The 25,781-nt window shown below is 45.5% G+C and overlaps 1 protein-coding gene across 1 annotated transcript in view; it reads left to right on the plus strand.

Annotated features, from left to right (window-relative positions):
• The first annotated feature begins 14,754 nt into the window (after positions 1-14,754).
• The window catches only part of SUCLG1 (succinate-CoA ligase alpha subunit), a 178,027-nt gene continuing 167,000 nt past the window's right edge, over positions 14,755-25,781 (plus strand). The window contains exon 1 of the mRNA XM_029593343.1: positions 14,755-14,908. Coding sequence (XP_029449203.1) covers positions 14,869-14,908 — 40 coding nt within the window. The 5' untranslated portion in view covers positions 14,755-14,868. The remainder of the gene's footprint in view (positions 14,909-25,781) is intronic.

Here is a 25,781-nt window from a genome sequence, read left to right on the forward strand (position 1 = left end):
CGCACCCAGGATCCTATACGGTAAAATGGATTGCGCTTCATGGATGCGCGTTGGACGCGGCTTGCATTTGCATGCCATTTAAATACAGTATCGAGCGGTATGTGATCCAGACTATGCGTGCGGCAAACGCGGGTGCGCCCGGCACTAACGCACCTCTTTCTACCGCACCTTACTGTATCGGCCTGATTGTGAGGAGACTTATGATCCACCCCTATCCACAGGGAAGCTGGGTTGGTATAGCTGGTTTCCTGAGTGAATCTGACTTTTCCTTCAGAAGAGTCATATCCAATCAGGAATTTCGGGAGAAGGAAGAAGATCAGGAGACCCTCAACAGGATCTCTACCCCAAGGGACCAGGATAAAGGCTGGGTGACTAAGATTTGGCATTTGGACTCAGGTAGGACTTTTCCAGGATTCAGGGGATTCCCCACAAGTAGGATTTCCCTAGCCACTGGAACAGTTTATGCACTGAGAGAAGAAGTGGTAAGCTCCATCCCAGTAACCTGAGAGACAGGATATATACCCAGAAAAAGAGAGAACAGTGTAAATAAAGACAGCTGTACAAGAACACTTTTGGATTTATTATTGACATTGATTGAACTTTTAAATGAATTTGTAAATTTATTTTGAACACCCAGTGCAGTGTCCATCCTGTTTGTCCCAGCAGCTCCACATCACTTCTAAAGAGACACTGAGATAATCACACAGTTAAGGGAAAATTGCACCACTGCCTGGGGCAGTTAAGGGAAAATTGCACCACTACCTGGGGCAGTTAAGGGAAAATTGCACCACTGCCTTCACCCCCACAGAAAAAAACCTATACCTTGGAGACAAGCTGAAGGAGGAAGAGAGATAGTGGAGACAGCCCCAGAGACAAATTCTATTTGTGTGCATTTGGAAACAGTTAAGTCCACGAAGAAAGGTTTATACTAGGACAGACAGGCTAGGAAATTAGGGGAGGTACCAATCAGTATAGCCCCATCCTTTGAGAGCTGGGATGACTATTCCCCTTGTGGTTATAAAAACAGCTTTCTTCCTTAGAAAGTGGGGCAATGTAGCTTTGGTTTTGGAGTTAGTGGGAGTCGGGAGTTTCCTCCTCAGATGTTTTTGGGCCTACTTCTGGACTCAGGCACCACCTGCCTGCAGTTTGGGTTTCTGGTCCACTCTTTGGCTGGTTGGATTGGTCTTCTGGGTTGTTTTGGGGATTTTTCCAAGTTTGTGTTTTAAGAAGCCTCATGAGACTCCTGGTTGTTGCCTGGAGAAAGATTATGGGGAAGTTTACCTCCAGGGGGGACAGGATAAGGAAGACCTACCCCTTTGCAACCTTATTAAGGACAGAGGAATAGTGGTGACCTGCTGCAAGCATTTCTAGTGTTTGGACTTAGTTCTGCGAAAGAAAAATTTTTGTTAGAAGAGCCGGGAGGAACAGCGTAAGAGCTGTGTAGTTCCTCTTGCCATTAAGAGGTCCCAAGAGAAAGAGAGAGATAGAGACTTGCCGGAAAACTGTGAATAAGACCAAATTTGAGACTTTTTGAGGACCCCCACATAGAGTCTTCATCCTGAGGAAGAGGAATATTTGGAAATTTATTTGAAACTGGCTTAGTGTCTGGAAAATTTGGAGGTTTGGTTAAAGGAGAATAGGTTGGTTTTGAATGTTTAAGAAGACTGAGATTCTTTATCTGGGGGATAATAGATGTGATACTCCATTGAAATTTATGGGGGAAGAGATTTTTCTGAAGGAAGAAGTAAGATCTTTGGGGATTCAATTGGATTCTTCTTTGAATTTAGAGAAACATGTTTCAGGCTTGATCAGGCCATGTTACTCTAGGATAAGACTGATTAGACAAATTAAACCTTTTTTGGATACAGTAGTATTGAAGATGATAAATTTTGCCTTGGTTTTATCCTACTTTGATTATTGTAATGCTTTATTTCTAGGTTTGACTGTTAATATTATCTGTAAATTGCAGATTATCCAGAATACAGCAGCTCGTATAGTGACAGGGAGTACGAGGAGAACCCCAGCTAAGCCACTATTATTAGATCTTCATTTGCTTCCAGTGAGTGCCAGATGTAAATTTAAAAATCTGGCTCTGGCATTCAAGTTGTTAAGAGGTGAAGGTTCCCCACAGTTAAATAATTGCTTAACTTGCTATAAGCCCAATCGTTCTTTGAGATCAATGTCAGGTCATCTTCTGAAAGCTCAGTATATTAGAATGTTTAGGCATTCTTGCTTGAGAGTAGAATCTTTTTCAGGAATGATTCCTAAATTTTGGAATGATTTACCACCATTTATGAGAGAAGAAACAGAATTGCTTAAATTTAGAAAAGCGTTAAAAACTTTTCCGATGAAAGAATTTTTTTATAGTTTTTTTTAAATTTTGTTTTATTGTATTTTATTTTGTACCTGATTGTATTAATTGTATTAATTTTATGTTGTAAGTCGCTTAGGAAGATATTTTTCTGTTAAGCGATACATAAATGATTTTAAATAAATAAATACAATTTTCTTGCCAATTTGGACGGGTATTTTTTTGGCCCACACAAGAATACCCTTGCTCTAGAGGGCAAGTGTTTCCCTTACCCTGGTTCATAGGGAGACCCTTGCACAGATAAAGATTAATGACTATAAATGCCATCTGGGAACTGAGAACTGATACGAATCATGCCTCTAATTTTTCAACGATCCCTGTCAGGAAAGTTTATTTTTGGACACTACATCAGAGTCTCCGGCATAGTTTGTTGGCACTCACATTCACCTAGGGGAAAAAGAAGGCATATCTTTCTCAGGTACAAGATACAGTGTCACCCCTGTCACCCAGGGCCTCTCAGGAGAAATTCCTTCCCCCTGTCAGTAAAAGAACCCAGCCCTAAGGCTAGGGACCTTTCTGAGAGAGCTTGGAATAGAAATAGCTCCAATATATATATAAATTCTTTTATGGCACCATTGATGTGTAGTTATCACCTGGAGATGGGGTTACAATAAAGAAATGCTCACCAGACGTTGAACATGAGCGGAGGGCACCAAAGTGAAGTTACTGAAGTGCATCCTCAAGTAGAGGACATCATTTTAAGACAGAAGAGCTCCATGGCCTGGTCTCCAGCCTCCAGACCTGGGCCTAAGTGACAGGATCTGGCCTCCGGATCAAACCCTGGTATTGGGTCTGGGCCTTGGCCCTGGGACCCAGCTGGGCCTCTATGTAGGGTCCAAGCCTAGGCCAAGGTCCCGTCATCCTCCCAGGGCCTAGACCTATACAAGGCCAAGACTTCGGGCCTGGGCCTGTGCTTAGGTTTCTTCTGCAGATCCCATGATCTAGGTACATGGAGGTCACAGAGGATCCTGGCCCTGGCAGTTTTTTGAAGGGTGGGAGGGTTGAGCTGCAAGGGAGCCTCAGGTGGACCAGTTTAATTTTTGGAATCCATTTTTTGGGGGATTTTTTAATGTTTATTTCATTTTTGTAAACTATGAAAAAATGAAATAAACATTAAACAAAACTAAATTCATGGGAATAAACGCCCCAAAAATGAAACAAATGCCTGTACTAGATGGTCTTGTCAGGAACTGGCCTGCCTTTTGCAAAATGGACAGGCCTGCAGGTTTAGGAATAACCAACTAAGATATAAATTATATACGTTTTATAAATTGTAATTAATAAAGCTGTAACCCTGCACATATCCATTATTAACTTATGTTAGAAAATACCAGTGTGTTTTTTTGGTGGGATATAAGGGAATGGAAGCAGGCACTATAACAGCCAGGGTTATTATTAAGGACTTGTATACTACGGTTATAGCTCTATTTTTGTACACACTGATGAATAAACCTGTTTCTGCCAGTATTTTAGCACCTGGAGATACGTGACTGTCTTTTCTGCAATTAATTCATTTTTATCTCCATCTGGATGCTCTACTGCTAGACTCATTAGCAGCGACCCTAACTTCACCATCTGCACTGGACAATAAAGAAGAGCCCTTGGGAACCTTGCACAGCAAGTAAATCAGTCTGGCGAGGCTTTATCTGTTATATCAGTATAAACACATAATCACAATAAGGACTTTATGTTTTCACTTAAAATGGAAAATAAGGTGGAAAATTGCAAAATTGCATCTAATTTTAGGAAGACTGTCATGATAGATGCCTTCCTGGATCACCCGCTCATGATTGTACCAGAGTTCTTAGTTCCACACAGATTTTTTTTCTTCGTTTTGCTACCTATCACTCTGCATGCTGTTAGGGCTTCTGGAAACAACTGTATTTTGAAAAAACCCATTGGGCCCATTTCCAAAGGCTGTCAATGGATGACAAGTGCAGCATTAATCTGGCAGAAGAAAGCTGCAAACTGAACATTTCACTTGCAGCTCAGAAGTTGTGGGAGCCTAATTGTTAAGAGTTTGACTTGTGAATTTTGTGGGGAAGTGAGAGTACCCATAACAAACTGACTTAGGTCCGTCTGGAGCTTATTTACTAAAGTTTGTTAAAAACAAATTTTAATAGGTGTTAGTGAGCCCATATTAATAAGATATTTACTAAAGGGTGTTAAGCCCTTAGAAAAATATAACATTAAGCAGTTTTACCTGACTGGCCTTGGTAAAGCTAGCCATATTCTCCTCCCCTTGGCATGAGGATACCACTGCTTCACAGAGCAGAACACCCTCCTTGTGCCAAACCACAAGAAAACACCCCTGCTGTATTCCCTGCATGAGATCCCCTCTCCCTAACCTGATGTGATGAGGTTCCAGGATCTCTGATACACACTATACAATCTGTCCTACTGGATCCGTGGTGTCGATTGATGCCTGCTGGCCTCACACTCTCACAGGGGCATTGTTAGCACTGAGCACAAGAGGCCTGTGCCCCGAGTCCAACCGTCAGTGACCCGAGTATCAGACACAGAGCTGTGGGGGTTGCAATGGGGTCATCACAGAGGAGGGAAAAGCAAAAGGCAGATTTAAGCTACTCCCACCAAGCAGAGTGGACAAGCATTTTACTTCCTGGTTCTGTGCTGCAGCATAGCCAATAAGAAGGCTGAGAGTGGCCATGAGCAGGTGCACTGCAGAGGAAACAAGGGGAGAGCCAGAGCTGGAAGAGGAGGGAAGCAGAAGAATCTTTGAGCCAAAGGAGGAGGGCAGGACAGTGTCAACATGCATGGGGCCGGATGAGGAATAAGACGACAGCAGCAGCAGTTCTGGAGGAGAACAAGAGCAATGAGCAGGGTCAACCTGTGCAGAGCCTGAAAAGGAAGCTCATCTGTGCAGGTTAGAAGCCATTTTCTTTTCCTATGCAGGTCATGATAGAGGGGGGAGTGTGTGTGTGTGTGTGTGTGTGTGGGGGGGGGGGGGTCAAGGTTCAGTGAGGGATGGAAGATTAGTTCTCTCTCTCTCCCATTCCCACTGTATCTTTACATCCTGCTCAAGGGGGTCAAGAAGAAGAGCTGGGGAAGTGGATTGCTACTGTTTGAGTGCCATTTTGGTATGGGAGATTTACTATATTGCAATTGTAATTCAGTTTACTGAGACCAAACCCATACCCAACATACTTTACAATAGGCCTCATACCTTATGGGTTCAGAGTGTCATTTTAGGCACCATAAGAGTACATGTAAATTTAATATACCTATACTTTGAACTGTTATTTTTTTAATGTAAAATCTGTTATTATCAATGTATAATTTTTAATTGTGTGCCCAAGTTGGTATAAGCATCTCTGGGAACTTTTGATTTTCAGGCACCCTGAGATTTTCATTGATTAGCAGTGGGGCAGGGGCAGGTCAGGTAGTATATGGAACAGATCAAGAGCTTGTAGGGATACTCTTAATGCCTCCCACTCCCCTTTCTTGCTTAGGGGCAGAGAAGAGGCCCATTCTCGTGTCTGTGTTGAAATCTCCCTTAGCCCTTTTTAGTGACTGAGGCAACAAATCCAAATGGATCATATTAATATTTCGCTTTTCGGTGCTTCAAAGAGGATAACATTCAGGTACTGTGGGCGATTCCCTATCCCCAAGGACTCAATGGAAGGTAAAGTGATTTGCCCAAGGTCACAAGGAGTGGTACTGGGATTTGAACCCTGGTTTCCCTGGTTCATAGCCCGCTGCTACTCCTCCACTCCTGTTCAACAGTGACAGGATCTGATGTCTGATATATGGTTTTTCCTGGATTGATACCTGAAAGGTGAACGTGTCTTGACTCTTAGGTCTAGGTCCTTTAGGTCTGTAGGGTGATATTCCCTGTTGACCAATGATGCACCAACATGAATTAAAATAGCCATGTACAGGCCAAATTCTGACAGGCTTCAAATGCTGTTACAGCATGAGAAGGAACTTTACCCAGGTGAATTTTAAACTGCATTGTATCAGTGAAAAATGAAGAGGCCTTGTCCTAATACTGTGAAGGATACCTTATCAGATGTGCCTGTTTGTCAGTACCTGTGCAAATAAAGAAACCAGACAGAGAGGCAATGACTTAAGATCCTAAACAAGCATCAGAGACATTCAAGCAAGCAAGCAGAAAGACCCTCATTCTTAGAGGGAGGGGCAGCCTGAGACAGAGAAAAACACTCTGACACACAGCTTGGCATACAGACATGGCAGTTCTACCCCCAAAGGAACGGGGGGGGGGGGGGAAAGGACCTGCAATGTGGCAGGACCCCTCCCAAAGTAATGGGGAGGGGGGAAAAAGACCTGCAATGCGGCAAAAAACCCTCCACCCACCACGAGGTAGAGATGTGAATCGTGTCATCGATCGTCTTAATGATCAATTTCGGCTGGGAGGGGGAGGGAATCGTATTGTCGCCGTTTGGGTTTTTAAAATATCGTGAAAATCGTGAACCGGCACACTAAAACACCCTAAAACCCACCCCGACCCTTTAAAATAAATCCCCCACCCTCCCGAACCCCCCCAAAATGCCTTAAATTACCTGGGAGTCCAGCGGGGGTCCGGAACGACCTCCTGCAATCGAATCGTGTTGTCTTCAGCCGGCGCCATTTTGTAAAATGGCGGCGCAAAATGGCACCGGCCGTAGACAACACGATTCGACTGCAAGAGGTCGTTCCGGACCCCCGCTGGACTTTTGGCAAGTCTTGTGGGGTCAGGAGGCCCCCCCAAGCTGGCCAAAAAGTCCCTGGGGGTCCGGGAGCGATCTGCTGCCGCGAATCAATTTTCGTGCGGAAAATCGATTCGCCTACTGCCCAGGAGGGAAGGGTTAGGTCAGCCATCATAGTTGGTGATTCGATTATTAGGAATGTAGATAGCTGGGTGGCTGGTGGGCATGAAGATTGCCTGGTAACGTGCCTACCTGGTGCGAAGGTGGCGGACCTCACGCGACACCTAGATATGATTTTAGACAGTGCTGGGGAGGAGCCGGCTGTCATGGTACATGTGGGCACCAATGACATAGGAAAATGTGGGAGGGAGGTTCTGGAAGCCAAATTTAGACTCTTAGGTAGAAAGCTTAAATCCAGAACCTCCAGGGTAGCATTCTCTGAAATGCTCCCTGTTCCAAGCGCAGGTCACCAGAGGCAGGCAGAGCTCCGGAGTCTCAATGCGTGGATGAGACGATGGTGCAAAGAAGAGGGATTCAGTTTTCCTAGGAACTGGGGAACCTTTTGGGGAAGGGGGAGTCTCTTCCGAAGGGATGGGCTCCATCTGAACCAGGGTGGAACCAGACAGCTGGCGCTAACTTTTGAAAAGGAGATAGAGCAGCTTTTAAACTAGAACAATGGGGAAAGCCCACAGTCGCTCAGCAGCACATGGTTCGAGAGAGGTATCTTCAAAGGATACTAACGATGCATTAGAATTAGGGCATCCCGACAGTGAGGTTCCAACTACAAGAAAAGTAGTCCAAGTGCCTGTAACTAAAAACTCAACTGAGCTAAAAAGTTCTAACTTACCCCTATCAATTAAAAAGCAGAATGAAAATACAAACAAAAAACAAACTTTGAAATGTTTGTATGCTAATGCCAGAAGTCTAAGAAGTAAGATGGGAGAATTAGAATGTCTAGCAGTGAATGATGACATAGACTTAATTGGCATCTCAGAGCCATGGTGGAAGGAGGACAACCAATGGGACAGTGCTATACCGGGGTACAAATTATATCGCAATAACAGAGAGGAGCACCCGGGAGGCGGTGTGGCGCTTTATGTCCGAGATGGCATAGAGTCCAACAGGATAAACATCCTGCAAGAGACTAAATGCACAATTGAATCTTTCTGGGTAGAAATCCCTTGTGTGTCGGGGAAGACTATAGTGATAGGAGTATACTACCGTCCACCTGGTCAAGATGGTGAGACTGATAGTGAAATGCTAAGAGAAATTTGGGAAGCTAACCAAATTGGTAGTGCGGTAATAATGGGAGACTTCAATTACTCCAATATTGCCTGGGTAAATGTATCATCGGTACATGCTAGAGATATAAAGTTCCTGGATGGAATAAATGACATTTTTATGGAGCAATTGGTCCAGGAACCGACAAGAGAGGGAGCAATTTTAGATCTAATTCTCAATGGTGGACAGGATTTGGTGAGAGATGTAACGGTGGTGGGGCCGCTTGGCAATAGTGATCATAATATGATCAAATTTGAATTAATGACTGGAAGGGGGACAGTAAGCAAATCCACGGCTCTCGTGCTAAACTTTCAAAAGGGAAACTTTGATAAAACGAGAAAAATTGTTAGAAAAAAACTGAAAGGAGCAGCTACAAAGGTAAAAAGTGTGCAAGAGGTGTGGTCATTGTTAAAAAATACCATCCTAGAAGCACTATCCAGATGTATTCCACACATTAAAAAAGGTGGAAAGAAGGCAAAACGATTACCAGCATGGTTAAAAGGGGAGGTGAAAAACTATTTTAGCTAAAAGATCTTCATTGAAAAATTGGAAGAAGTATCCAAAAGAAGAAAATAGGATAATGCAGAAGCATTGGCAAGTTAATTGTAAGACATTGATAAGACAGGCTAAGAGAGAATTTGAAAAGAAGTTGGCCATAGAGGCAAAAACTCACAATAAAAACTTTTTAAAATATACCCGAAGCAGAAAACCTGTGAGGGAGTCAGTTAGACCGTTAGATGATCGAGGGGTTAAAGGAGCACTTAGAGAAGATAAGGCTATCGCGGAAAGATTAAATGATTTCTTTGCTTCACTGTTTACTAAAGAGTATGTTGGGAAGATACCCGTTCTGGAGAAGATTTTCATGGGTAATGATTCAGATGGACTGAACCAAATCACGGTGAACCTAGAAGATGTGGTAGGCCTGATTGATAAACTGAAGAGTAGTAAATCACCTGGACCGGATGGTATACACCCCAGGGTTCTAAAGGAACTAAAAAATGAAATTTCAGACCTATTAGTAAAAATTTGTAACCTATCATTAAAATCATCCATTGTACCTGGAGATTGGAGGATAGCTAATGTAACCCCAATATTTAAAAAGGGCTCCAGGGGCGATCCGGGAAACTACAGACCAGTTAGCCTGATTTCAGTGCCAGGAAAAAAAGTGGAAAGTGTTCTAAGCATCAAAATCACAGAACATATAGAAAGACATGGTTTAATGGAACATGGTCAGCATGGCTTTACCCAAGGCAAGTCTTGCCTCACAAATCTGCTTCACTTTTTTGAAGGAGTTAATAAATATGTAGATAAAGGCGAACCGGTAAATGTAGTGTACTTGGATTTTCAGAAGGCATTTGATAAAGTTCCTCATGAGAGGCTTCTAGGAAAAGTAAAAAGCCATGGTATAGGTGGCGATGTCCTTTCGTGGATTACAAACTGGCTAAAAGACAGGAAACAGAGAGTAGGATTAAATGGACAATTTTCTCAGTAGAAGAGAGTGGGCAGTGGAGTGCCTCAGGGATCTGTATTGGGACCCTTACTTTTCAATATATTTATAAATGATCTGGAAAGAAATACGACGAGTGAGGTAATCAAATTTGCAAATGATACAAAATTGTTCAGAGTAGTTAAATCACAAGCAGATTGTGATAAATTGTAGGAAGATCATGTGAGACTGGAAAATTGGGCATTGAAATGGCAGATGAAATTTAATGTGGATAAGTGCAAGGTGATGCATATAGGGAAAAATAACCCATGCTATAGTTACACAATGTTAGGTTCCATATTAAATGCTACCACCCAAGAAAGAGATCTAGGCGTCATAGTGGATAACACATTGAAATCGTTGGTTCAGTGTGCTGTGGCAGTCAAAAAAGCAAACAGAATGTTGGGAATTATTAGGAAGGGAATGGTGAATAAAACAGAAAATGTCACAAAATTATCCCCTCAAAATCAGAATAGCCAAAGTTCAACAAATGTTAGATAAACTGGCTTTCTTCTCGCCAATCTCCAGATTTTTAGAATCTAAATTGTCTATGGGAGCCAAACCTTGTATGGAGGTGTTGGAAACAGTACTGTACCTGTTTGTGACAAATACCAGCCCAAACTTAATTGCACTAAAAGACGAGGAAACCTAGGTTCCTTAATTGGTGAATCCTTCCCTGATTTAGAGCTAAACCTGCCAGTCATAGGTAAATTATCTGGGAACACCAAGGTAGGCCCTGGAGAAGATCCCCATGAGTGGTACAAAACGCTGCCTAAATGACTTATCAACTTACAGTTTATTTGGCCATAAGATGATCAAGCTTCCAAAGTTCATCTGGAAAACGACTGCCTCCTACTGTCAAGGGAACTTGACAAAAGTGAGACAGGTGAAGTCCAGGCTGATGGAGTTTGAACGGTTAGCTCAGTTCAGACACACTCCATCTCAGAGGAGCTACAAGAGTGAGTGGAGATAGCTCAGAATGAACCCTTCCCCGGATTCAAGGAGACAGTAAACAATCAGCTCGTGGAAGCCCAGCAGAGAGAGATCAGTTAAAGGAACTGCTAAATAAATACAAAGATATCTTTGCCATCGATGCCTATGACTGCTGCCTGACTGACTTACCATGTTACTCAAGTGCCGACAGACCCCAAAAGCAAGCCAGTTTTCATATGCCAATACAAAATTATGCTAGCTTCCTATGAGTCAGTGCAAGAAATCTTAAATACCCTAGAAGAAAGAGGAATTATCAGACAATGTAACAGTACCTTTAACAGCCCCATATGGCCCATCTTAAAAAAGAATGGCACATGGAGATTAGTTGTAGACTACAGGAAACTGAACAAAATTGTGCCCCTGTCTGGATCAGAATGTGACCAGAATTCAGGGAGCCAAATATTTCACCAGCTTTGATTTAGCCTCAGGTTACTGGACAGTCCCTGTAGAACCTAAAGATCAGTATAAATTGGCTTTTTCTTTTGGGAAGAAACAATACACTTAGAGCAGAACTCTCTTTGGGTACTTAAACTCACCTACAGACTTCAACATTTTCCTACACAAAGTATTACCTTATGCAGCTGCAAGGGGCATCCTAATTAAGAATACCAACTTCCAGGAGCACCCGCTAGAGATTGATCATGTTTTGGCCCAGCTGCAGGTGGCAGGAGCCAAACTGTGTCTCTCAAAAGGACAGTGGTGTAGGAAGTCACTAAGGGCCTCATTTTCCAAGAGGCTTGCACGCGATAAGGGACCTTTCGCATGCGAAAAGTCCCTTATCACGTGCGATACCAGGATGGGGGCGGAGTCGGGGCGGAGTCAGCCCCGGAAGAGGAGGAGTCGGGGCTTCACCGGGGGCGACTCTGCGCCGACACCACGGACAACGAAAAGGTAAGGCCCTTTTTGCGTCCTATTTCGCTCCCAGTAGCTACACCTCCTATGGTGGCGCTATTGGGTGCGAAACTGGCAGCAATCGCCCCATGATGGGGTGATCGCTGCCGGCTAGTGCAGGCCCGCTCCCCGTTTCTGCTCCCCGTCCCTCATTTCCTAAAGTATCGCAAGCCTGCGATACTTTAGAAAATGAGGCCCAAAATTACTTAGGATATGAAATCTCAGCAGAGGGATTACATCCACAAAAGAAAAGAATAAAAGCCTTACACAAAATAAAGGCACCCACCACTCTATGTTCTTTCCTATGAATATGCAGCTACTCATGACAGTTCATAGACCAGTTTGCCGAGATCACACAGCCTCTAGTAAAACTTCTGAATAAGGATGAACCCTGGCAGTGGGGATCTGAGCAGCAAACAGCCATGGACGAGTTGAAGGGAATCCTGGGTAAGACTCCCTGTCTTGCTTATCCAGAAAGTGGTAGGACCTTCTTCCTAGAATTAGCCTTCACTGCCCACTGCATGAGTGCTGTCTTGTACCAGAAATATGATACTGACTGGCGGGTCATTGAATTTGCCATTAAAGCACTGACAGAAGTGGAAAAGAAATACTCGAGTGTGAGAAGTCCCTGCTAACGACAGTATGGGTGTTTCAATACTTTAGAAGCTATGTGCAAGGGGAGAAACTAATAGTAGAGACTTGCCATCAGTCCATAAATTTTCTAGCCAGTGACTGAATCAAAGCTGGTCAGGTCTCCAACAGCAAAATCGCTTCCTGGACACTCACTCTTCAAGGTTGGCCGTTTGAAGTGTGATATGCCCAAGGACATAAAAGCATTGTGGCTGAAAATTTAGCTGAATTCCACAATTGCACTACTGAAGAAGAATCTGAGTTGATCTCGGAATCTGAGACTGAGATAACAGAACCCCATCATCATTATGCCTATGATGAAGAAATGTGCAACCATTTCCTTAAAGCCTATGTTGTTGGTTGTGCTTTCCGCAGGGATAATGACCACGAATTAGTAGCCGGAGTAGGAATAGCTTGGGAGAAGAATTACCCCTGGATTTGGATCCAAATCAAATCAGTATGCAGAGCTTACCGCAGCACTGAAAGATGTGCAAACCGCTGTACAGCATGGTTTACAGACCATTGTAATTTGTACAGATTCTGACTATGTCAGACATAGTTTTATTGTTGCGATTCTGCCCTATTGGGCAGTATCTCCCTTTATTTTTCCCTTCTCAGCTGCTTCCTCAGCGTGGCTGGAGCCGAGCTGCTACAGCTCCTCTGTTCCATCGTGGCCTGGAGGCTGCTGACGCTTCTCACATCTCTTCCACTCCTTTACTCTCTCACCTCCTTGCTTTTACACTACTTTCTTGCTCTCTCCTCCCCTCCATCATTCTCCCCTTCTTCTGCTCTTTTACACCTTTGCTCTCACACACTTCCTTGTGCTTATCCCTTGCTGTCATCTCCCCTCCTCCAGTCTCATCTTTTCCCTCACCACTCTTACTTTCTCTTACTCTCAAATCTCCTCTGTCTCACCTCTTTCCCCTTCCTTTTTTTCTATCTAGTTGAGTGCCTCCTCTTCCAACCCTCTTTCTTACATTTTTGCTGCACATATATGTATATATATGTTTAAAGTTCACACTTTATATCTGACAATACTGTCACTCTGAGAAACAGCCTTCAGAATTTCCTCCACATTGGTGATTTTCTGACAGGTCATGCCAGGTCACCAATACCTTTTTGAGTTTGCTTTCTTTTTTCCATTGAGGAAAAGTGAAAGGTGGAGGCTGCTAGTGGACCCAATGATACTTTTTTTTTTTTTTTTTAATGAAAATTACTACTGCTCCTCAAACAATAGAAGGTGCAGAATTAGGGGCAATATTGACAAAAGGCATTTCTGTAGGCTTGTTTAGTTGGAGGACGAAACCAGCACATGCACGTTTGATTTCTATATGTATGTGCATTATTTTATTGCTCGATTCCTACACAAAAACCAGATACAAAGTATGCAGATATTTTTAATTGCGTACTTTATATTTGCTAATTTTTAAAGAAAACAATATAGGTAGTATTTAAAGAGAATTAGAATAAAATACATGTGTTAAAAATACCTGTAGTTGGAATAGACTTTTTAAAAACTGCTGGCTAAAACACCAAAGAATATGCAAAAATAATAATGAAACCCCAAAGTGAAATTCTTAATAAATAAGCAACTAAAAATATATTACTGAGAGACATCTTGAATACTTTATGAAATATTAAACGAAATTAAAATTCTATGACAATTTGTAACACAAATAAACATTTAACGGTTGCAATTGACTCATGATTAAAGGGAAACTGATTACTGAGCTGCAGGCAACTGTACAATAGGGCACAACATGTGATTGATATACAAAAGCAAACAGAAATGTAATCTAGGTCATAATTTTATCTTTCAAGTGAGGCCAAAAAGAAACCTACTTTATTATTTTTGTAACTTTATTTCTATTGAAAAACTCACTTTCGTCTGACTTTTTAAAAAAACTTTCCTAAGAGCTGCTTCATAAATTATTTTTCATTAAAAACTTGTTTGGATATCAGTATAAGGGGTAAATTTACTTCAAAACAGAATTCAATCACGATAAATGTTCGTTACATAATTTGATTGTTTTAATTCATTTTAATTCTTATTCGGAAAAGTGAATTTAAACCTGGCGTTATTTTATATTTATCTTAGTTTCAAAGGCATGATGTCGGTTAGTAAATGGTCTTCCTGTGTAAGCGAGTTATGCTTAACAGAAACTTTTTAGGCTCTGCCAGCGCCTCCCTCCCCTGACCGCAGGTGACCGTGAGTTGAGTGAGCAAGGTTCTTACAAAAAAAAACTCCATTTCCCATAAGCCCACGCTCAGTCGGACTTTCCATTAAATGCTGACATTGCAAATGTACATTTTGTGTTTTTAAAAGGGTCTGCATTCTCGTCTGCATTTGTTTTTTTCAATTATTAATTTAGCTTTAAAAAAGGTTGTTTTATTTCTCGTCAGGCGCCGGCCTTAGCCTAGGGCCTCGCCCAAATCCCTCCGCCCCCCCTCAGCCGGCCAACCTGTGCGTGCGCAGGTCCCTTGGGGCGCTTGCCCCAGTGCCGGCTGTCATTGGCGAGTGACCCGCGCGGAAGAGGAAAAAAAAAAAAATGTTCCAGCAGGGCGGTCGGCAGCTCGCGCGGCTACTCTGTGAGTATTTCCTGCGCCTGATCTCTCGATTGCTGTCGCTGTGCACGCCGGCCTTCAACTTCATGTGGGGGGGGGCCTGGTCCTTACGCCGCCGTAGCTGCGCTTTCGCCTTTACTCAAGGCCCCGGCGCTTCTCCCCGTGCTAGGCCACGGGTGGGCGGGCAGGCGATTGCGATAGCCGCGCCTTCTAGGTATTCTGCTGCTGTTGTGCTTGCTTCGAGTTGTGTTACTGTAGGCGGGGTTACGAGGCGTCTGGAGCGAATGGTGTAACAGCCGCTGCCCATGGGTGGAAAACCCTTTGACCCAAATAACCTGACACAGCACTGGGGAGCTGGTCACCGGGGAAGCACCAGAAAAAAAAAACCCCCAAAAGGTCAATAAACTGAGTGGCTTGTCAGGCCCACCATGTGCCTTCACGCGCTGAGATAAAAGAAAATCAGTGAAGAAAGTGGGTGGTAACGAGACCTGCAAGAATGTTTAGGCCTGCAAGTTGTTTGTCCTGTTAATATCTCTAAAATAAATGTGCTTTAATTAGTTTGAGAATAAAGTGGTGAATTTATTTGCAAACTTAAAACGATTTTCTCATGTATAACTTGGATTTATGCCCTGCCTTTGATTTTTTTTTTTTGTCAGCATGTTACTCGTTTTTCCTTTATGGCTTCATAAACTGACAGGCTGATGCAGAAAAGTGCAATCAGCCGAACGCACACGTTTACCTACTTTTGAACGCTAGTTTTGTGAGCGTTAACCTTAAGGTGATGCAGCAAGGAGTTTTAAGTTCAAAAATGTGCGGGCAGGCAGATTACCGCTTTTGCATTCTGGCCGATTCAATAAATCCGTGCAGAAAATGGGCGCCCTGTGTTGAGCGCCTGCTTTCCTAAGGCTTGTCTAGCCACCTCTCTTGGGTATGTGATTGAATATTTCAATGAGGGGTTGCGCTAAAAAAGGAGGTACTAGGTACAGATGTGTGCCCCTTGTGACTCCAACAGCGGGTGCCCAAGAAAGGTGGCTGTCAATGGGTTAGGAAAATGGATGCTCATTAATTGTGTCCTTTTTCCTAACTTGACCACTGGCATGCTTTTTTTTTTTAATTTTTTTTTTATTAAAGTTCTGGTCCATTTTGATCCTCAGAATTAATATCTCCACGATATTAAGTCGCAGGAAGTACAGAGAAGTATTTTTCTGCTTTTCTGTACACTTTTTGGACTGCTCAGAAATTAACACTTGCTTTTGCGAGGGGGGGGGGGGGGAGCACACGTTTTGGATGTGCTAATCCCCTTATAGAGCAAGGGGTTGTGGAAGTGCATCCAGAACCTGCATCCAACCGCGAGTTAAGCAGTGTGCTTGGCAGCGTGCACAGTATTGCATTGGCTTGGTTGAAATTCGTCGCTAATGAGAGCATTAAGTATACCTTCACAATGCAGAGAGAATGAGGTGGCTGAATACACACCTTTTTAATGCTGGAAAGTTTCAGGGTCCTTCATCAAAATGCGTTATGGCATTAATGCCCATGATAATGCCATAACGGATATGATTTATCAATGTATATCTCTCTGCCTGATGGGGCACTTCGCGAGTAGCTAAGTACAAGTATCGTGGGGTGCGAAAACTTTAACGCACCCTGTGATAACTACCTGTGCGGTAATTCTAAAATTATAGCCACACCCCTTTTTCTTATCGCTGGCGTTATCCATGTGAAAGTTATAGCATTTTTATGAATCTAGGGGTTTATGCCTTGTTAGAGGTGGAGTAAAGTTTCCAGCATTGCTATCTGCCAGTGGATTAGGGAAAAATTTTTTTTTCCTGAGGTCAGCCAGATAGCTGGGTAAGTGGTCAAAGTTAGCTATTGCCACTTAAATGGCTAAGTAAATACTTATACAAGTAATTAGCAACTTCAGCCACTTAAATCTGTTAAGTCGTATTTATCTGGCTAAATGGTGGCAGCTGTCATCAGCCTGACTATTCCAGTGGTGGCTCCTTCCCTCTGTGCTGAATGCAATCTTCAAATACCTATTTTAACTCCCGATGCATTTGTTTATGATTAGATTACTGCATCAGGAGTAAAAAAAAAATGAATCTGTGCATTAAGAAACTGTGCTGGATTTCAGTGCACAGTTTTAATATACAGATAATTAAATCAGTGTCAGCAGCAGTGGAGGAGGGTGAGACAGCCAGTGCAGCTGCACCAGGGGTTCACCTAGTGAAGTAGACTTACTAGAGATCTCTAGGAATTATTATGAAAACATGTATGTTTCTGATTTGAGGGGTAAAAGGTGCAACATAAAGTAATATATTAGGGAAGCTGTGTGGTAAAGTTTCTAGATTAAATAAATTGACTGTTTCATGGAGCAGATGCATCAGGAACTGATGAGGAGGAGAGCTATTTGCAAGATTTTGTAGGATAGGTAATGATAGTGGGGCTGCTTCACAACAGTGATCATAACGTGATCAAGTTTGACTTAATAACTGGAGAGAGGACATTAAGGAAAACTACTGCTTTAGCATTTTGCTTTCAAAAGGGAAATTTTGATAAAATGAGGAAAATGGAAAAAAAGACTAAAATGTGCAACTGGAAAGGTTAAGAGTTTACATCAGGCATGGACATTGTTTAAAATTACCATCTTGGAAGCCCAGAGCAGATGTATTCCACACATTAAAGGCGGAAGGAAGGCCAAACGATTGCCTCATAGTTAAAAAGTTTGATGAAAGTGGCTATTTTATGCAAAAGAACTTCTTAAAAAATAGAGGATCTATCTGAAGAAAATAGGCAGGAAAAAGGAAATTTGAAAAGAAACTGGTCATAAAGGCAAACTCAAAAAAAACCTTTTCAAATCTATCTGAAGCAGGAAGCTGTGAGGGAGTCGATTGGACTGTTAGATGATCGAGAGGTTAAAAGAACACTTATGAAAGTCAAGTCCATAGCAGAAAGACTAAATGAATTCATTACTTGTGAGTTTATGGAGGAAGATGTTGAGACATTTATTTATTTCTTAGTGTCTAGTCAGATGACTCCAGAACCAGTGGGTTATGCACCTCAACCAGTAGTTGGAGATGGAGCAAAGCTGACATCACCATATATATACTCCTGAAGTGACAGCCTGCCAGTATTCCCTTCAAAAGCCAACTGTGAACATACTAGCAAAAACTTGATACCAGATAACCATTTCAATACTCAGCCAATAGGAAACACTTCAGTGACCCCAGCCTGCCAGTGATCTCCATCTCCAGCAGATGGTGGACGTGCATCTCCCTATGGGGATTGCTTCAATTTTAGAAGAAGAAATAAAAGCAAATTTAATTTGCCCGCTCTCCTGCGGTGATCCCAAATGGTCCCTCCCCTAGTTGAGAATTACTGAGGTGATTTCTGTGGTCCATCAGATGAGTGCCTTGGTCTGGTAGATGGTCCTCTCAGCCGGCGTGGACTGAGCTGTTTAAAACAGCTGAAAGGCAGCAGGTGCAGGAAGCTGAGCGTGGCGGTGAAGGTATATGGGCCCCCCCCCCCCCTCCGCAACTGAAGACTGTCTCTGTACTCAGATGGGAAGGGTTGAGCTCAGGTAAGGCTTAAAAAAAGAAAAACAGAGGCAGAGAAGGGTTGTTAGTAAGACCACCCCCTTCCTTTGGTTCTCCGTGCACGGTGTTCAATTCCGATGTTCATTCCCGACCTCGAGGGAGATTAAGAGACGCGGGCAACCTGGAGGGTTGAGCAGCCCATGTGGGCTAGGTCCCGCTGTTAGGCTTTTATCTGTATGCCGCGTGGTAGACCTAGGTGCGCTTTTTCCTGCGTGTTAGGCTGCCCTCTTAAGGATTGTCAGTGTGTGCAAGTGTGTCTAGCTGTGCGTCCAGGTTGTGGGCCCAGTTTTTGAGCGCTCAGTCGGATGTTTGGGTGGCCAGGTGATAGCGGCTTCCGTGTTAGGCATGTGCTTGTCTGTGTGCACAATTTAGGTGTATTGTGTGCTTAAGTTTGTGATGACTGGCTTTGCGACACTTAGTGTTGGGGCGCCTAAATTTTGGATGCTGGACGCACACCTTCAGTCACCTGTTACGTGTACTGACAGCCTGATGGTACCTGTAGCTAAGAAACCTACTTGCCTTTCCCTCTGTGCCGGCTGTCATATTCGGGCATCTCAGGTTGGCATGCCCTCTAACTTATGCCAGGGCTGCTTAAAGGCTAAGGGAGAATTGTCTTCCTCTGATTTTACTAAGCCTGGTTCTTCCCAGCCTAAAGATGGCCTGAGTAGAGCTGTCAGGAGGTAGCTCAGTGGGCATAGCACAGGTGCCTTCTGGTTCTGGCATGGATCCTTCTGTCTTTTTTTGGGTAGAATTCTCTTTAAGGATTGCAATCCTTTCTTCAGGCGCAGTCCTCAGCCCTGTCCTATCCTGCCAGGTCAGAGTTGCAGGTGGTGACCTCTCACTCACCCTGTTCTACTGTTAAACGCCGAAGTACACCTAGATGGGCATCAGGTCCTTCCAATAGGAATCTGGATGGCACAGATGATGAGGCTGATCCTGACTGGAGGATGGGGAAATTCCTCCGGGACTGGAACCGTATAGAACTGTATTGCGGTTCTTTCATAGAGATGAGCTACCTGCTCTGCTTAAAGATGCTGGGAGTACCTGGGGCAGATTCCATGTTGGAGCCAAAGAAAAATCCCATTTTGGTTTCTTTGTGTAAAGCCTCTTATTTTTTCCCTTATATGGAGGCCATTCAAGAATTGATTGATCTTGAGTGGGGCGCCCTGGAACTAATTTCAAAGGGGGTCGGGTTTTGGAAAGCCTGAACCCCCTAGATCCAATGGTGAGAGAATCTTTGTGTTTTCTGAAAGTGGACGCGCTTGTCTGTGCTGTATCCAAGCGGAAGACTATCCCCATGGAGGGAAGAGCGGCCTTGCAGGATGTGCATGATAGAAGGATTGAGGCCATCCTTAAGCAAGCATTTGATAGCTTCATGTTGTTCCCTGGTAGTTCGCTCTTAATTATTTCTCTCTCAGGAGGTTGATGAATTCGGACTGAATTCCAGAGCAGTTTTATGGAGCCAGCAGCCGCCTTTTTGGCAGATGTGGTCTTGTGTTTTGGTCCACACCTCAGCTGGGGGGGGGAGGGAGTTTGGGTAATAGCAGGCAGATGTCGGATATGGCTGAGAAATTGGTTGGCTGTTGTGATCTGCAAGGCTAACCTTATGAAATTGCCCTGTAAAAGCTTGCTTTTGTTTGGGAGCAAGTTGGATAAACTGGCCAGTAAGTGGGGCGAATCCCTGCTTCTTAGATTGCCAGATGATAAGCAGATGTTGCATTCCTTTGGCATGAGAGGTCATGTCAGGGGATCCAAGCGTTTTTGACCCTACAGAGGAGCGACCTTTCAAAGGACTTGAACTTTCGGTAGGTCTCAGTTCTTTTTATCCCAGACAGCTCAGACGCGGTGCGGACTCAGGTAGTGGAACCTCCCGATTTCTCCTAGTGAAGGTTTGGCAACCCACCCCTAGGATCAGGAGATGGGGGGGGGGGGGGGGGGGGGGGGGGGTTGCCACTCTCTCTCTTTTAGCAGAGGTAGATCAAAATAACTTCGGACCAGTGGGTCCTGGAGGTGATACGAGAGGAGTATGCACTGGAGTTTGTGTTCCGTGGGATGCATTCATGGTGTATCCCTGCCAGTCCCTGCAGAAGAAGCAGGCAGTGGAGTGTACATTGTCAAGGCTCCTCAGTCTGAGGGCTGTGGTTCTAGTGCCTATGTCTCAAGAAAATATGGGTCAATATTTCATTGTTCCCAAGAAGGAGGGCTTCTTTCGTCCCATCCTGGACCTCAAAAGGGTGAACTATCATTTGCGGGTGACTCATTTTCGCATGAAAACATTGCGCTCAGGGATAATGGCTGTGCAGTCGGGGGAATTTCTGACCTTGGACCTGTCCGAGGCATACCTGTGTATTCCTATCTGACTTGAGCACCAACGTTTTCTGCGATTCGTGGTTTTGGGATGCCATTATCAGTTTTGGGTGCTGGATTTTGATCTGGCCATTGCACCCAGAACCTTTTCCAAGGTTATGGTGTGGTTACAGCAGAGTTGAGAGGAACTAGGATCCTGGTTCACCCATATTTGGATGACTAGCTGATTCGGGGCAAGTCTCTGGAAGAGAGCCGCCAGGTGACTTGCAAGGTGATTTCCCTGTTGCAGGAACTCAGCTGGGTGATGAACCTGGCCAAGAGCAGTCTTCAGCCTTCTCAGTTGCAAGAGTATTTCAATGTTAGGTTCGACACGAAGCAGGGCAGGGTTTTCCTGCTGGAAGCTTATATTCAGAAGTTGATAGTGCAGGTGATGATAAAATTGAAGATAGGGACTATAATGGACCAGGGCTTGTAGTTCACTACTCGGCGTGCCGAAGTTACTGCAACTAGAAACACGACATTCCATGTGAGGTATTTCATGTGGGCTGAGTCCAGTGGTTCAAAGGGCGAAAGCATTAGCTAATCTAGGACTAGGTTAAGGTTCCATAGCACCGGAGGCTTAGCAATTGGTGGTCACAGTTGAAGTAATCCCTTGATGAACCTGGCAACCAACGGATAGAACGAAATTGAATTGCCCCGATGTGGTCTATGATATGCTGCAATGGCCATGCACAGATGCCGTAGCCAGCCCTTCCTTGTACAAAGTGTGGAGGTAGTCAAGCAGGGCTTCGGGCGCACAGTCCAAGGGTAGCAGTCCCTTCGAAGTACACCAAGCCGAATATCTATTCCACTTGAACCGGTAACTTCGTCTAGTGGATGATTTTCTGGAGTGTAACATGACCTCCTGTGCTTCTAAGGATATCCTTTGTTCCACAAGGAGGAGCCGCACAACCTCCATGCTGTAAAATGCAGGGAGGAGTGCATCAGGTGTTGAAGGGACCCCGCTGCTTGTGTTAAGAGGTCTGGTCGATCTGGTAAAGGGATGGGTTCTGCGATGGAGAGGTCCAGCAGGAAGGTGTACCACGGCTGACAAGGCCAAGCCGGGGCTATGAATATCAGCTGTGCTCCATCTCGTATACAGTTTTGAATTGTTCTGGTAATAAGAGGGATCGGAGGAAACTCATACAGTGGTTCTTCCGTCCAAGGAATTAGGAAGGCATCTTGCGCTATCCAATGTTGACTGGGCTAAACCGAGGGACCTTCCAAGGTCGGTGTTCCCCAATGAGCAAAAATGTTGAGAGTCACCTGGTGATTGAGAGCCAATTCGTGAGGGTAGAACACTCTGCTGAGCCTGTCCACCCGGGTGTTGATTACTCCCGGCAAGTAAGTCGCTTGCAGATGGATGGGTGGGTGATCACTTGAGGCAATTATTCCAGGAATGGGAGGAGGAATAGCCTAGTGGTTAGAGCAGTGGGCTATGAACCAGGAGACAAGGGTTTGAGTCCTGCTGTTGCTCCTTGTGACCTTGGGCAAGTCACTTTACTCTCCATTGCCTCAGGTACAAAACTTAAATTTCCTGGCGTGTAGCCAGATGGACTCAGAACGAATGGGTATAGTATGCTCGTGTTAGCAGTTGGAGACGGATCTGACGTCAGCACAGGTATATATACCCCCACAGGAAGCATAGCAACTCAGTAATTTCCATCTCCAAAGCAGTTTGGAGAGCCTGCACGCTCGCTGAGCGTGTTTTCCAAACTACTTTCTACTTTCTTTTCTCGACAACATCGAGCCCCGCACTCCTGCGGTGATACCCTAAGGTCCCTCCCCCAGTAGAGTTTCCCGGGGTGATTTCCGTGATCCCCCGGAGGTTTAAGTCCTCGGTCCGGTGGCCGAATCGCGGCAGGGACGTAGCCCCCGGGCAAGGTTCGGGTGAGGCATACGAGGCGCCTCAGTCCCGGCGTGGACGAGGCAGCGGGTGCATATCCTCAAACGCGGCGGTGAAGGTACTTGCCCTCTCCCCCTGCAGCCGGAGACCGCCCGGGTTCCAGCCGGGAAGCGCCGAGGATCAGGTAAGGCGTACGTCTTTTACTTCTGGTCTCCGAGGAACCGAGGATCGGCGGCGTGGCACGCCGTGGAGGGCGCCATTTTGTGGCCTTGTTCAGGTATTGAGCACCCGTAATAGGCGCAGGTCTATGACTAAGCGCATATGCTATTGAATAACATTGAGCATGTATTGCTAACCGCTTATGGCTGAGCGCATATTGAATACCATTGAGCGTGTATTGCTAACCGCTTATTGCTGAGAGCATATTGAATACCATTGAGCGAGTATTGCTAACCGCTTATTGCTGAGAGCATATTGAATACCATTGAGCGTGTATTGCTAACCGCTTATTGGTGAGAGCATATTGCATATCATTGAGCGTGTATTGTTAGCCGCATATGGCTGAGCGCTTATTCTCTTAAGCGTATATAGCTGCCGCATATTATTATTAAGCGCCTGTTATATTAAGCGCATATAGCTGCCGCATATTATTATTAAGCACCTGTTGTATTAAGCGCATACTGCTGCCACATATTATTGTGCGCCTGTTGTGTTAAGCGCATATAGCTGCCGCATATTATTATTGTGCGCCTGTTGTATTAAGCGCATACTGCTGCCGCATATTATTGGGAGCCTGTTGTGCTAAGCGTATATTGTTGCCGCTTTTCATTCAGCGCATACTTTTCAATGGAACAGAACGCCTCAGCGTCTTCAGCGGGGGCGCCACCTGCCTCCGGCATTAAAGCCCTCGGCCTCTGCTCCGCATGCCAGCTTCGAGCCACGCACAGTGAAGAGCCAGACTCCCTATGTGCCCAATGTGACCAGTCTCAGCCACGATTTGCTGACAGTTCCCCAGGGGTTACCCCGGATTTAGCGGGCAGTCTCGACCAATTGGGAATCCCGGGGGATCTTGTACCCCGGCGATTAGAGGCTGCTTCAATTTCCTGGGTGGATCTTTTTAAGGGGATTCATGCCTTTGTACAGATGCAAACGCCTTCCCGTCCAGGCCCTGCGGTTCCGGTTGTTCCTGCGGTGGCTGCGACTGTGGCGGCGGCTGCCGCTGCGGTGGCGGCTCCAGCGGATCCTGTTCCTGGACCCTCACGCCCTTATCGGGAGCGGGACCTCCCACCGCTGGACAGTCCAGATCAGTCAGACCAGGAGGTTTCACCGGACGAATCCGAACTCCCGGACGAGGGGGAACTTTCCCCCAGGGATTGAGCCATACAGAACCATGAGGCGGTTCTTCCCTAAGGAGGATCTCTCCGACCTGGTGTCTCAGTGTCTGGCGGAGTTGGATATTACAGGTCCCAGTGCTACGGTACCCTCTGCACAGAACCCCCTGCTGGAAGGTCTTCGTCCTACAGCCCGCCATTTTCCATTCCTGCAAGCAGCACAGCAACTGATAGATTTAGAATGGGCTGCACCAGCGGCCTCATTCAAAGGGGGTCGGGCCCTGACAGGCATGTACCCCCTGGCACCGGCTATCCAGGACCTGTTGGCGTGCCCTTAGGTGGACGCCTTGATTAGTGCTGTGGTCAAGCGCACTACCATTCCAGTTGAAGGGTGGACGGCCCTCAAGGAGCCTCATGACCGGCGACTGGACGCCATTCTGAAACAGACTCTTGAGGTGGCAGCTTTATCTTTGCGGATCGCAACCTGCTGCACAGTGGTGACGCGTGCCTGTTTGTCACAGGTCAGAAACAACGCTCCAGCAGCAGACATGAAGTCAGCTCTCTCGTTCCTCACGGATGCTGCATCAGACCTAGTCCGAACAACAGCCAAGGGGATTTCGTCCTCCGTAGCTGCCAGGAGGCAGCTCTGGATCCGGAAATGGTCAGCCGATGAGCCTTCAAAGACACGCCTCACCAGATTGCCCTTTAAGGCCTCTTTCCTGTTTGGCAGCGACCTTGATAAACTGGCCAGCACATGGGGCGCTTCTCCAGTACCTCGACTGCCGGAAGATCGGTTCAGGAGGATCCAGCGCGCCTTTCCATCCGGATCATCAGCGCTACCTACGCTTCAAGGTTCTAGGATGCCACTTCCAATTCCGGGCTCTGCCCTTCGGGTTGGCCACGTCACCGCGGACCTTCACCAAGGTGGTCGTCGTGGTAGCAGCGGCGCTCAGGCGGGAAGGAATTCTGGTCCATCCCTACCTAGACAATTGGCTGATCAGGGCGAAATCACGAGAGGAGAGCCATCGGACAACCGACAGAGTGATCACCCTTTTGGAAAGCTTGGGCTGGGTAATCAACCTCAGCAAGAGTTGCCTACAGCCTGCCCAGTCGCTGGAATACCTGGGAGTACAGTTCGACACCCAGGCAGACACAGTCAGTCTCACTACCAAGAGAAGGTTAAAACTCCAGACGCGTATCCAGTACTTGATGGGAACCAGTCGGCCCATAGCTTGGGATTATCTGCAGGTTCTCGGTCTCATGGCATCCACCCTGGAAGTGGTACCTTGGGCAAGGGCCCATATGAGACCTTTACAACACTCCCTGCTCTCTCGCTGGAGCCCCCGTCTACGGAACTATTCCATGCACCTGCCTCTGCCTGCCAGAGTGCGGACCCAGTTACGGTGGTGGTTGCAGTCCAACCACATGAGCAGGGGGTCGAAGATGTCCTCCCCCACGTGGACTCTGCTCACCACCGATGCCAGCCTGAGCGGCTGGGGTGCACACTGCGAAGGACTTACCGCACAAGGGCGGTGGAACAGAGAAGAGTCCGCGTGGAACATCAACCGTCTAAAGGCTCGGGCAGTCCGATTGGCATGCCTTCGATTTGCTCACAGACTGAAGAACAGAGCAGTCAGAGTGATGTCAGACAACGCCACCACGGTGACATACATCAACCGTCAGGGCGGAACCAGAAGCCGACAAGTATCTCTGGAGATCGCCCCACTGATGGCTTGGGCAGAGGTGAATCTTCAGGACATCTCCACCGTCCACATTGCCAG

Source organism: Rhinatrema bivittatum, chromosome 1 (assembly GCF_901001135.1).
Source record: "Rhinatrema bivittatum chromosome 1, aRhiBiv1.1, whole genome shotgun sequence".
Lineage (NCBI taxonomy): Eukaryota > Metazoa > Chordata > Amphibia > Gymnophiona > Rhinatrematidae > Rhinatrema > Rhinatrema bivittatum.